The sequence below is a fragment of the Pseudorasbora parva genome, chromosome 6 (genome assembly GCF_024679245.1).
Source record: "Pseudorasbora parva isolate DD20220531a chromosome 6, ASM2467924v1, whole genome shotgun sequence".
NCBI lineage: Eukaryota > Metazoa > Chordata > Actinopteri > Cypriniformes > Gobionidae > Pseudorasbora > Pseudorasbora parva.
Genome location: NC_090177.1, coordinates 12,668,108 through 12,682,015, shown reverse-complemented (window position 1 = coordinate 12,682,015; position 13,908 = coordinate 12,668,108). Strand labels below are relative to the sequence as shown.

Here is a 13,908-nt window from a genome sequence, read left to right as displayed (position 1 = left end):
ATTCACAACAACAGAGGCAAGGACATAATACATAAGCCGTTTTTTGCTTTTCAATTGACTCTCAAATGAATGACAGACATTGTGGTGAGTCACAGAAAGATGAGAAGTCAGATAAAGGGGGGAAGGTGTAACTTATGACTTCATCTTTTTCTTTTTTATATTCAGGTAAGCCGTCGCGTTTAAGGAAGTTACCTAGTAATATATACACATGCTATACAAGCAAGTTCCCTCTCACACAAACACACCCCTTTACAATCCTCAGTGTAAGTTTGACAACACTTGATGGTTGATCTGACATAGGCTATGTTTTGGTCTCTTGAAATCCAATGAAGAAACATGGATCACAGAAAGACAGTGCATTTTCCTCAGGTAAGGGACACAAGCTATCATTCAAATATTCAGTGAAAAAAAATGTCAGTTTAACGACAGCTATACTGTTGAAAAAGAACAGGTAATCATTAAACTGTTTCATTTTAAATTTCAAGTTTAAACAAACAAAAATAATATCAAACCTCAAAAAACATTCACATTGCTGTAAATGAATGTTGTAAATTAATTAAACACTAGCCATGTTCTCTATTTCATTTACAGATTAATGTATTGCATTTGATGTCCCACATTGATTGACAGCTGATGACATTAAGCAAAAGAAGAATCATCCTCTGTCTCTATATAGTGTAATAAAAACTTACATTTTTACAAGACCAAACATGTGCCATAGGAAATTGGGTGTCCGCAAATCATTATCAAGTGCACTAGCATGAAATACTAGTTTACAGTGACGGTTAATTGTGTTCCAAAAATAAAAAAAATCATCAAAACTTCCTCATTTCAACAGTGTGTTGTCAGCGAGTTCATTATTACCGAACAATGTTGGAGACAGCATGTGCTTGTCTTAAGAAAAACTCTTATTGTTTCTACAGCTCAGCAACGAAATGCAGCTGAATCTCATGGACATGGTGAAATCGGGGAAAATGAGTATCGATGAAGCTGTGAATCAGGCTAGAAGTGGCACGGTACAGAAGCAGAGGAACTTAGACCTGGAGGTGCAGTATGAGATATGTCTAAAACTGACCCTCATGTCTTATTGTCTTATTGCCAAAAATTAAAATAAAAAAATAAGATCTTATCAACACTTGAAATATATCTTTAAAAAAATTCCTATGCAAGTTATTTAGAGTACAATTAGACTGTGTCTGCCACAGTTCTTGTTAAGGAAATGATTTGTTGTTTAACCAGTCTTCATGGGACAAGCCCTATTATTAAAACAGATCTCTGTGGTGATTTTAATCAACCCTATTGTAAAGTGACCCTCTGCTAAGGAAGTATTCTTGATTTCTTTGTTTTACATTGTCATTGATATGGATTTCTGTTGCAGGAAGAAGAGCCGTCACAGTACAACTTCAGTGTTCGCAAGTTCAACCGATACATATGGCAGAAACGAGTGCTGCAGGTGTGTATACACGCTGAACTGTTCAAACATGATTACGTTTTAATGCATGATATAACACATGCATGCTTCTATACTTCAGATTGATTTTAGCAAAAGCCTACTGTGCAGCATTGAGAAAGGCATCGTGAAACGGCAGCTCCTCTTTTCTGATGTGAAAAACTGCCATGAAGCTACAGGTAACAGGTTCTCCATTTCGTTCAGAGGTCGGCCTGACTATGAGCTGGAAGCGGCATCTTTAGAGGACAAGCAGAAGGTGAGAACATCCCGTGCAACGTGGATGGAATTCAGAGTCTTTGGCGGATCATTAGCCATGATAAAGCATTTGTATTGATTATTTTTAAAACCATGTAATCTCACCTTCAGATCATGCTTCTGGTAAATCAGATCATCTACAGTAACATATACAGCCCTCTTGTGAATGGGTCTGTTGAAAGGAAAACCTCACACTCGGCTCCAGACAACCTCAAAGAGGGTCAGCTTTTACTCCAGAGAGGAGGACTGGCATCATTCAAATGGAAAAAGTATGAGTTTTTTTATTGTTGACATTTTGTTTTTTTCTGCTTGCAAGTCAGCGCACAGCAGTTGCTATACCAGTTAGACTAGAACATATGTGACAAACATCTTATCACTGAAACAATCAGCTTTAGGCCATGTTTGTAGGCTCATACTTTTTTAACAAACCTCTAACCATGTATACTAAACGTCGTGTCATGTAAAAAAAAAAAATAAAAAAAAAATTAGATTTTGTTTTTAAACCTTGTTTTCCCCCCTTATAAAACTGGCAAAAGAAAGTCCCATAGGATTCCACTGGATTATAAATAGCAACAAGAATATCAGCAACACCTTTGCAACCACTTAGCAATACTAGAACTGTAAAATGTAGCAACTGCACATTTCTGGCAAAGTACCCAGCATCTTTGCTTCATGTTTTGCACAGCAAATACCACAAACATTTTTCTATTGCAAAGTTCATATAGAAAATATTTTGGCATTAGAAATATAAATTTATACAATGTCTTCCAGGGCAGCCTTAGCCACATCGACTACCTTAAATACATTTGTAATCTAGTAAATTAATAATTAATGACATTATTTATTTTTTGTCAATGTACTGCCCAAAATTGATCCTAATGTAAAACCTACTGTTGTGGCCTGGTAAAAATATCGAAAAACGTTCATAAATAATATTAAATATCAGTTTCAAATAAAAAAATGCTGTTCAATGAACATTCTATTTCTAAAAAAAGTAGATTAGCAAATCAGTAGCAAATGAGCATTAAGATTATTTCTGAAGGATCATATGACAATGAAGACATGATGCTGGAAGTTAAGATTTGCATCACAGGAATAAATTTCATAAAAAATAATAATATTGAAATTGAATTTTTTTTTTTAAATGTAATTCTATTTCACAATATTACTGTTTTACTGTAGATTTGATTAAATAAATACAGCCTTTGTGAGCATTAGAGAATGCTTTCAAAAATATAAAAAAATTATACAGACCCCAAGCGTATATATATATATATATATATATATATATATATATATATATATATATATATATATATATATATATATATATATATATATATATATATATATATATATATATATAATAACTTATACCTACAGTATATACATTCTTGTTTGATTCAAGCCTTAATTAGAGCAAAGACTATTGTTATAGAAAGATGGTTCAGGTTCACTCCTATTATGAATGGGATAAACTGCAACATGCAATATAGCAGAATATACCTACCCTAGAGTTAAAAGATAGCAGAGTTATAGCAGAGTTAAAAGAGCCAATCGCTGATTGGTAAAGTCATTACGTCACTGCAGCTGCAGTTAGAAGCTCCGGTTCCTGAGACTCTTGCTTGTCAGATTTTGTTGCTGGTTTGAGATATTTTATTTAGTTTTGAGTTTGGGTAGCATTTATAGAGATTTTAGGATTTCCCCCATTCAAATAGATAGGACTTGATCTTGGATGCTCGAAATATTGCAAATATGGCCGCCGAGTATGCAGACTATTCTTGAAAGGGACTTTGATTAGGGGGCTGGCAGACTGTTTAGAGCCGTGGACTAGACTCATGGTCACGTGCTCTGACACATTCAATTCTTATCATTGTCATTACTTCCTGATCCTTCTCCCTTATTGCACAATTAATAAAAAGGGCTGTTTTTAAAACCAGATTACTAACAGTTATGCTATGCTTTGCACTCTTAGGTATGAAGCTCATCTTCAGACTGGTCAGTTGACTTTGTGGACTGTTGCTCAGCAATCTGCCAGCAATAATTCAGACACGTCCCTTTCCTCCAGCGAGTCTGTCTGGAATCTCTCAGACATTTATGACAATGTGGATGATAACAGGTGTGCTGGGGGTGATGGGACAGCTGTTATCATCCATCTCTCAGACGGTAATGTCAAGGTGGAGACCTCCTGCACCACAGACACCTTCACGCTGATCAACGACAAGAATGACTTCCTGTGAGTCAAGCGCTCTTTCTTACACCTTGATATTTACCTCAGTAAATAGTAGTCAAGAATAAATGATTGTGTGATTGAAAGTTATCTCAACAACACTATCTTTAGGTTCCGAATTCCCAAAAGCGACCACATGACCTCAGAAGCAATAAAATATGAGCGAGATGCCTGGGTCAAAGCGATCAAACAATTATGCGTGGACTGGAAACGAAAGTCCCAACATGAACACTTCTATGAAGCCCCTGAATTAGATCTTATTGACGGTCCTAGGCCTGTAAGTAAGATGCAGAACAACAACATGCCGCATATACCTCCACCGGTGCCACCTTCACAGAGACCACGCTTACCCAAAACATGGCCAGCTGAGCCTCTAGGTAATCCAACAACACAAGAGCCAGAAATCGTTTCCATGAAAGCATCAGAACCAGAACCGAAGCCAACCCAGACAGCACAATGCAGATCTGTGCTCAAGCCAGCCGAGAGGCCCTCAGCAGTGCCCGTGACCTCACCAGTGGCCACATGCTCATCACCGTCTCTGACTTTGCCATTTTTACTGCCCCCACCATTGCCTGTGCCGTTAGCAGTGCCAGGTCCTGTATTACCTTTGGCCCCTCCGCTGCCCATGATATCCAAGCAGCTTTCAGAGAGGACTAAAGCTTTTCACTGGGACGTGGTGCCTCAGGATAAGGTATCTGCTCTGTTCTCTTATATCTATGGCCCTGTTTACACCTGGTATTAAGATGCGTTTTGGTCGATCGGTAGCAAGGGAGACACATCCCGTTTACACCTGGTGTTTTATTCCATGTCTTTTGTCCACTTTCAATCACTTCTGTCCTGATTTCTTTGCAGTAAGGGTCTATGTATGGGCCTTTTCAGATCTTTCGATCTAATGCACAAAATAATCTCACGCAATTTACATATGAACACACTGAAGAGGAAGGAAAAAGTAAGGAGAGCAACAGCTCTGTTTTTTTTTTTTGCTATGACAGCTGCAAGACCAGCTGAACACTGTGAATGTGTGTTAGAAATCAGGAACGTGAGAGAACATTGTGCTTGGTACGTTTTTCATCTTCAAACCAAACTTGGGTCTCCAGCCTACAAAATTTAAACCTATCTGGCTAGCACACTTCCCATAATGTTTACTTGTTAAATCAGTAGGCGGAGAGTAGATGGTCTTTTGTGGCTGTTTGAATACAATCGATCACATGACCACATTACACTTTGAAAACAATCTGGTCACATGTTTTTTCGACTCCCTCAGAAAGTGGACAAAATTTAAATATTTAGTGTCGTCCACTTGTGATCCAATCAACCAAAATCCATCTTAATACCAGATGTATACTTTTATAGTTTTTATTAATATTTTATAGTTTATATTTAATATTTTTTATTGGCTTTTAATTTATATTTTCAATTTTCATTAAGTTCAAAATTGCATTCTAGCAATATTCTCTCCAGATCCTTCAGATTTCCATGTTGTTGTTTCTTTTCTTCAGTTCACTTCATTCATTTTCTAAAGAATTCAGGTCTGGGATGGCAGAAAATTATTTTTGTGCTCAGTGACACATTTATGTGTTGATTTTGATGTCTTGATGGAAGATCCAACCATGGCCCATTATAAGATTTCCACTAGAATCCATCAGGTTTAGATTTTTTATCTGTTGGTATAAATTTGCCAGAATCTATGATTCTAAATATCTCAAGCAAAAAAATAGGCCCTCAACATTAAAGATTCAGCTTTATGTTTAACCGTGGGCATTGGGGTACTTTTTCATCCCTGTTTCTGTTTGCACCAAACCCAATCGGTGGGTTCGCTGCCAAAAAGCTCTTTTCATAGTTTCATCTGACCATAGAACCAGGTTCCTTTTGAAGTTCCAGTCGTGTCTGACAACTGTATATACTGGAGTTTGTTTCTGGATGAGCAAGGACGTCTTTTCTTGAAACCCTCCCAAACAACATATAGTGATTTATAGGGTTGTTAGATTTTTTTTAGGCTCTCTGAGCCCAAGACAAAACTAATCTCTGCGATTCTCCATCTTTGATCCTTGGAGAGTCTTTTTCCACTTGAAGTATCACCCTCACCATGCATTAGGACGATATAGACATGCATCCCTTTTCAGGCATATTCGTTACATCTTTAGTTGATTGGAGCTTCATTATTATTGCCCTGATGGTGAAAACAGCCACTTTCTATTTTGTGAAGCTCAACAATCTTTTGATGCACTTTCTCATTCTGATGAATGATTAAGGGAATGTGGCCTTTGTGGTTACTTATATTTATACTCCTGTGGAACAAGACGTCATAGCTGCGGACAATTTCATGTTCCTTGTCACCCTGCTAAAAAGTGTAAATATGAATGGGAATGTACTTCATAAAATATTCTAGGAGTGCCAGTAATTGTGGCCAGTGCGTTTTGGAGAAAAACATTTATTTCAAACATTTATAATTATAGTTTTTCCCCTGACTTTCCATTCTTTTACTTTAATGAAAGGTTAGATTTTTGTTATTTTTTAGAATGAAAGCGCAAAAGGATAAACAATGCAGATTTATTTTTACAGCCATCTTTGATCATATTTACCAGGAGTGCCAATAATTCTGGCCATGACTGTATATTGTAGAACACTATCATTCAAAAGTTTTTGGTTGGTAGGTTTTTTTGGTATGTTTTAAAAAAGGAAAGTCTCTTCTGTTCACCAAGGCTGCATTTATTTGATCAAAAATACAGTAAAATAGTGACATTGTGAAATATTATTACAATATAAAATAACTGTTTTCTATTTGAATATATTTTAAAATGTAATTTATTCCTGTGATGCAAATCTGAATTTTCTGCATCATTACTCCAGTCTTCAGTGTCACGTGATCCTTCAGAAATCATTCTAATAGACTGACTTGATGCTCAAGAAACCTTTATTATTATTATCATTCAATGTGAAAAACAGTTGTGCTGCTTAATATTGTTGTCGAAACCATGATACATTTTTTCAGGATTCTTTCATAAATAGAAAGTTCAGTAAAACATGATCTATTTGAAATAGAAATCATTTGTAACAATGACAGCAGTTAAACATTTTACACATTTAATTTTGCATAATGTGTTCTTTTTCACATACAATTTTTAAAAAGTATGCTAGTGTCCTGTTCTGAAAAACCATAGTTTTACATGTTTTTCATGACACCTTAGTTTTTATTTTTGGTAAAAGAAAGACCCTACAGGGGCTCATTTTTGTTAAATGTGTGGTCATAATGTTATTTGCTTATAAATTGAGTCTAAAGGAGTCATTGAACATTCCATATTGCAATTGCAGCATGACTGTTTCAGCACTGAAATAGTTGTTTTGCTAAATCTGTTCCTTAATATGTAATCATTTTGATATCACTAAAGATCACTTACATTCAAGGCAATGCCTTGATATAAAATAATATTATATGAAATAACGGTATTGACTGTTCCCTGCCTTTGCAGATCGAGAAGTCAATGTGGTCTTGCAGGAACCCCAGGAAGATTGAAATTGACACCTCACGCTTGCATGAGCTGTTTGGAGTGAGAGAGATAGGAGCCTACGGCCGATCAGAGTCCACCAGTACTATGGAAATCATGTTGAATTCAAGGGTCGCTCACAATTTCAGTAAGTATTGCAGGACCTCCCATGCTGTTAGCCAAGGGAATCTTTAACCCTTTTTTCCTCAAAATTACCCAAAGCCCTAAAAGTATAAAATAATATTTCTCTTTAAAGGTGCACCATGTAGTATTTTTGCAGTAAAATATCCAAAAACCACTAGGCCGGTGTTATATATTTTCAGTTGACCTACAATATCCCAGATGTTTCCAACTATTTGTAAATTGTGAGAAAATTGATATTTTAACTAAGGACCGGGACGTTTCAGCATAGCATTTGAGGGAGTCGCCTGTCAATTGCGTCATATCTGCGCTACCCTCGGTTTCGGCTTTTATTTGGCAGGAGCGCTTTACTCTTAGCAGTGTGAACAAGTGAGCGCACGGAGTAACGTCATAACATCATTTTAAACACACTTTAATGTATCTAATATGATAAACAGAGCTGCATTACCGTCATCAAACTACGCATTTGTTTTGAATAGGCGCCCTCCAGTGGATGGAAAGTTGCATAGTGCACCTTTAATGCAATTTTTTAATGCAAGAGTTTTGTTATTGTTTTATTTTATTTACCTTTAAATTACTAGATTTAATCGATAGATAGACATTTAAAAGTATAAAATAATATTTGTTTGTCTTTAATGCAATTTTTTGGAGTTTTTAAATTTTTTTATTTACCTTTAAATTACTAGATTAATCAATAAATAGACATTTAAGTAATTTAATTTACTTAACTCACAATTTTTAGCGTAACCCTCTGAATTCAGCTCAAAATATTTTAGATCGGGTGTCTTGGCTGACCTCTTGTGGAAAAAAGATAATATAATGTGATATTTCATGACTCCGTATGCATTCAGATACACATGTAGACATTATAAAATAATTTTTGGTAAATACATGTAGACATTATAAAATAATTTTTGGTAATTTTTAGGTTTTTCTATGTGTACTGAAGCATTCCTCACATTTTATTCATTCGCATGAGGGTCAAATTGACCCGTGAGAGAAGGATTTGTTACTTTTTTACATTACAACCACATAAACTCCTCGAATCCAGTATATTTTTTTGTGCATTTGTAGTTTAAGGGCCACAAAAGTCCTAGGGTCTTAGACCACTCAGAATTTCAATTATAAAATAAAAATCGGGTCAAAATGACCAGAGGTAAGTATGAAAGTTAAATTAAAAAAACACCCTTTCATTTTCATCATAGAAATTAGCAGCCAGGATATACTTTAAAAAAACATGTACAGGAGAAGGTCATACAGGTTTGGTACAGCATGAGGGTATGTAAATGTACTATTCCTTTAAAGAGGATCATGGCCTAATGTTGTCGCTTGAGGTGAAATGTCAGACTGTGGCTCGTTATAAATGGTGTATTTGTTGTAGAACTTGTGGAATCAGTCATGGTGGGTGGGTTATTGATCTCTGTGGGAGGATTAGAGCAGCAACAGAGAGGACCATTAAAAACCTCTTGTGGATGGACTTTGAATAACAATAGATCTGACAAAACAATTTGCACAGTTTAATTCTCACGTAGTTTAGTCCTCTATAGGTTTTTTTACTTTGACAAAACACTATGAATTGAAAAGCAACATTTTTAGCAGACAGCTAGGCTGATTACTTTAGAAGAGAGAATTGTTTCTTGATGTGTCTTATGGTTGTGTGTTTATTCGAGGTGTTTGCAAAGGCAAACCTCACAGTTAGTATTGTTGATACTTTTTTGTGATTCAGACACGAATAATCATGTTACTTACTGATGAATGGTGTGCTATGCTACCTTTCTAAGAAGTAATTTTGTTTGCCTTGGACAATATTTATTAATATATTTTTAGGTTATGTACTGTATAGTTCGTTGATATGGAAACACATCAAGCTCAAAAGACTGAGATCACACTGAAATTCTGACTGTCAAATGCTAATTTAAACCTGAAAACAAACTTTATCCCTAGCCTTTTAAAAAAACAGTTAAACAAATAAACATCATGATGTAAAATGAATAAGAAATATGTAGCCTCCATTGATCGGATTTGTTTGTTTAGCACATCCTACCGATGCTCGACTGGATTGAGATCTGGGGGATTTGGAGGCCAAGTCCACACCTCAAACTCTTTGTTGTGCTCCTCAAACCATTCCTGAACCATTTTTGCTTTGTGACAGGGCACATTATCCTGCTGAAAGAGGGCACAGACACGAGGAAATACCTTTTTTCCACTGTTGCCGTTTTTGGCGGTGGAGAGGGGTCCGCTTGGGCACCCTGACTGGTCTGTGGCTATGCAGCCCCATACGCAACAAACTGCGATGGACTGTGTATTCTGACACCTTTCTATCAGAACCAGCATTAACATCTTGAGCAATTTGAGCTACAGTAGCTCATCTGTTTGATCAGACCACACAGGACAGCCTTTGCTCCCCACGTGCATCAGTGAGTCTTGGCCGCCCATGACCCTGTCACCGGTTCACCACTGTTCCTTCCTTGAAACACTTTTGATATATACTGACCACTGCAGACCGGCAACATCTCATAAGAGCTGCATTTTTAGAGATGCTCTGACCCAGTTGTCTAGCCATCACATTTGGGCCCTTGTCAAACTTGCTCAAATCCTTACGCTTGCCCATTTTTCCTGCTTCTTACACATCAACTTTGTGGACAAAATGTCCACTTACTGCCTAATATATCCCACCCACTAACAGGTGCCACGATGAAGAGATAATCAGTGTTATTCACTTCACCTGTCATGATGGTATGTCTGATTTGTGTATACATATATACACATGCACATATTTATATATATTTCTATGAAAATAATAATTAAGCATAAACAGAACAAATGCTCAGGAACAATATATCGAAAAAGATCTAGCACACAAAAAAGATAAATCTCTATGTTGACCAACTGAACAGCTCAGAAAGCTACAACTAGGTGGCAGTGTTGCGTCAAACTGACAGATATAGACTACATAGAAATTACAGCTTAAAAAAAGTTACTTCAAGCTCCAGTGACCTCCAACTGATACTGAAGCATGGAATATGTTGATTCATCACACTGGGGTTCAAGTGTTCGGATGAAAAAAACATCTTTGTGATGCATGTTTTCCAGAAGGATGTTGATAATGTGAATGTTGACGTTGAAGCATGTCAGAGTAGCACAAAACATCTGTTATTTTTGACCACCTTGTTTAATTGGGTAACATTTTTAGCTTGATTCTTCCTAGTGTTTCAGACTTAAATAGCTTCAGCGGCTTTGTAATGCATTTTTACTTGTTCACTCACACAAGGCATAAAAATAAAAAAATAAAAATTGCAAATGGAAGTAGGTCCTTGTGATCTCTGCTATTAATATTTAACGCATCCCTAGAAAATGTTATAAGAAAAATTGTGCTTTGATTGTTAGATTCTACAAGGTCCCATTTTAAGTCACTTTGAATGATCTGAAGTGCACTTATAACTACATTGAAAGTTGAAAGGGACTTTTGTGCAAAGGTCTGCACCAAAATAAGACATTGCCACAAATGTTACATTTTATTTTCACATTAATTCTTCACAAAGAGGTAAATCAAGGCCTCCTCTGCCCAGGAAGAATAAAGATTGGATTTCAAAAGCCAGAAAATCCGAATGAAATCTGAATGAAAACAACAGCACCAGCAGCAGCAACTAAACGGCTGTGAGTTTCTCACACAGGTGCCTCAATTAGGGGAGCAGTATGAAAAATGCATGGCATCCTTACTAACCTGTGTGTCAGCTATCTCTTCCCTTCCAAGTGTCCTCTTCCCCTGTCTCTGACAAGTTGCAGTGGTATGCAATCAGGGCCCAGAGCAACCCCCAGGCAATTTCTCTCTCAGCCAGTCTAACACGAAGGGGCAAAGGGCTACAGAGCTCGGCAAAATGATAATGCCTTCTCAGATGAATATTGCATGTTGATCAGTAATAACTCAGCCAGAAAACTCCCCCGACTGCATGAAAAGGAAAGAGACTCGCGAGGTGATTGAGCTCGTAGGTGTTCCTGGATGATGGTGTCTGTGATAGCGTGGAAGGATATGCTCCATCACGTTTGTACCGTTTCACATCTGTGACCAGTGTTATGACATTCATTGTTTATGTATCTCAGAGTTTCGCTTAAGCATTATACAACAAAAAAATACATTGATTTTACAAAGAGAAAAATACTGATGGAGGAATTATGGGATTGTGCATTTCACTCTTGTCTGGGTCTTCTCATGACTCGGCTTTCCATCCGTAAGTAGCAGTTTCAGCTTAGCTTTACCAACCCCTCGTGCAAATAAATGAAGAAGACGACTACAAATCATAGCTCACTTGAGCTTTATTTGAATATAGAGTCCAGAATGGTTATGTTATACAGATTGTTAAAAAATAAAAGTGCTCAAGATATATTTAATTATCAAACAATTGTGAAAAGTACAGCATTTATTTGAAATATAAATATTTTGTAACAGTATAAAGTCTTTACTGTCTGCATCTTTTATAAAATAAAAATATAACAGACCCCAAACTTTGAATGGTAGTGTAGACATAATACATACAGTAGTAAATCTGTTATAATAATGACAATTAACATTTGTGTGGGGAATGGTTATGCTTATTTGGGCTGGTGCCCGACTTTGCGCCAGACAGTTTGATCATTAGCAACACGCTGATGTTAAACTGTATTGGAATGAACAGTCAGTTGAGTCTTTTTTTGTATGTTTTCTGCCTGTGTAGAGCAATTCAGATCAGCCACTTATGAGCTTTCATTTTTGTTACGGTGCTTCCTTAAAAGACCTATTTACGTATGTGACAGCCAGGCAGCTCACTAGAATTTGGAACAGACCCATTATAATAATATGTAATATGACTACTTATTTTGGCTCTTGATATAATTTTTAGCAGACGTAGGTCCTAATATGGCAAACTCAAAGACTAATTTGATGTCAGACACTCTTAAGGTTGAGACTTTTAACACAAACCTTACAGTCATCGTTAGTAGCAGCGCTTTTATCCTGAGGACAGTTTAATTGCCTCAAGGTTGCTCTATCATGTCTCTGGAGATTTAAGGGGTAGTTGGGATAGTATGAATTGATTGGTCTAGTCAACATTTCCTAAAGAACATTGATCGCTTCATTTGATGAACAGATTGAATTTAGGCTTTTATTAAAATAAACATTGATCAGTGAACATAAACAGAAGCTCAACTAAACCTGACTGACGCATGAGAACAAACCTCTTGAGGAAGCTCAAACATGCTGCGTAACACGAGAATGATCCTCATTGGTTCTTGAGGAAGCTCAAACGTGATGCGTAACACACGAGAATGATCCTCATGGGTTCTTGAGGAAACTTAAACTTGATGCGTAACACACGAGAATGAACCTCATTGGTTCTTGAGGAAGCTCAAACATGCTGCGTAACACGAGAATGATCCTCATTGGTTCTTGAGGAAGCTCAAACATGCTGCGTAACACGAGAATGATCCTCATTGGTTCTTGAGGAAGCTCAAACATGCTGCGTAACACGAGAATGATCCTCATTGGTTCTTGAGGAAGCTCAAACGTGATGCGTAACACACGAGAATGAACCTCATTGGTTCTTGAGGAAGCTCAAACGTGATGCGTAACACGAGAATGAACCTCATTGGTTCTTGAGGAAGCTCAAACGTGCTGTGTAACACGAGAATGATCCTCATTGGTTCTTGAGGAAGCTCAAACGTGATGCGTAACACAAGAATGATCCTCATTGGTTCTTGAGGAAACTTAAACGTGATGCGTAACACACGAGAATGAACCTCATTGGTTCTTGAGGAAGCTCAAACGTGCTGCGTAACACGAGAATGAACCTCATTGGTTCTTGCTGAAGCTCAAACGTGATGCGTAACACGAGAGTGAACCTCATTGGTTCTTGCTGAAGCTCAAACGTGATGCGTAACATGAGAATGAACCTCATTGGTTCTTGCTGAAGCTCAAACGTGATACGTAACACGAGAGTGAACCTCATTGGTTCTTGCTGAAGCTCAAACGTTATATGTAACATGAGAATGAACCTCATTGGTTCTAGCATATCAAGCGAACATGCTTTAGCTTCTGTTTACCACAACTGATGTGAGTTGATGAATGTTTATGTGTGAATAAAAGCCTAAATTAAAGCTAAAGTACTGAAGTAAGTGAACAATGAACCCTTTCATTTTTGTATTAAAAATATATTTGTAATGATGTTTTTTTTTGTATTAATCCCAAAAACTGCTAAAGAGAAGCCTTTATAGAGAGTTATAGCTAATGGCTTTACAGTGAACTTGCCTATTTCTGAATTCAAGGACTGTACAATGTATCTGAACTTTTCTGCTCCCACTGCGTATACCACCTG

The 13,908-nt window shown here is 36.9% G+C and overlaps 1 protein-coding gene across 2 annotated transcripts in view; it reads left to right on the top strand.

The window, feature by feature from the left end:
• The window catches only part of LOC137079225 (uncharacterized), a 54,626-nt gene continuing 40,718 nt past the window's right edge, over window positions 1-13,908 (top strand). Inside the window, exons 1-9 of one of the 2 annotated variants that reach the window (XM_067447176.1) lie at window positions 1-84; window positions 166-369; window positions 924-1,046; window positions 1,379-1,453; window positions 1,533-1,706; window positions 1,817-1,974; window positions 3,681-3,941; window positions 4,047-4,626; window positions 7,406-7,568. In XM_067447176.1, the coding sequence (XP_067303277.1) occupies window positions 337-369; window positions 924-1,046; window positions 1,379-1,453; window positions 1,533-1,706; window positions 1,817-1,974; window positions 3,681-3,941; window positions 4,047-4,626; window positions 7,406-7,568 (1,567 nt within the window). In that variant the 5' untranslated portion in view covers window positions 1-84; window positions 166-336. Of the gene's footprint in view, window positions 370-923; window positions 1,047-1,378; window positions 1,454-1,532; window positions 1,707-1,816; window positions 1,975-3,680; window positions 3,942-4,046; window positions 4,627-7,405; window positions 7,569-13,908 lie in introns of both variants that reach the window. The other variant, XM_067447177.1, reaches the window with a different exon arrangement.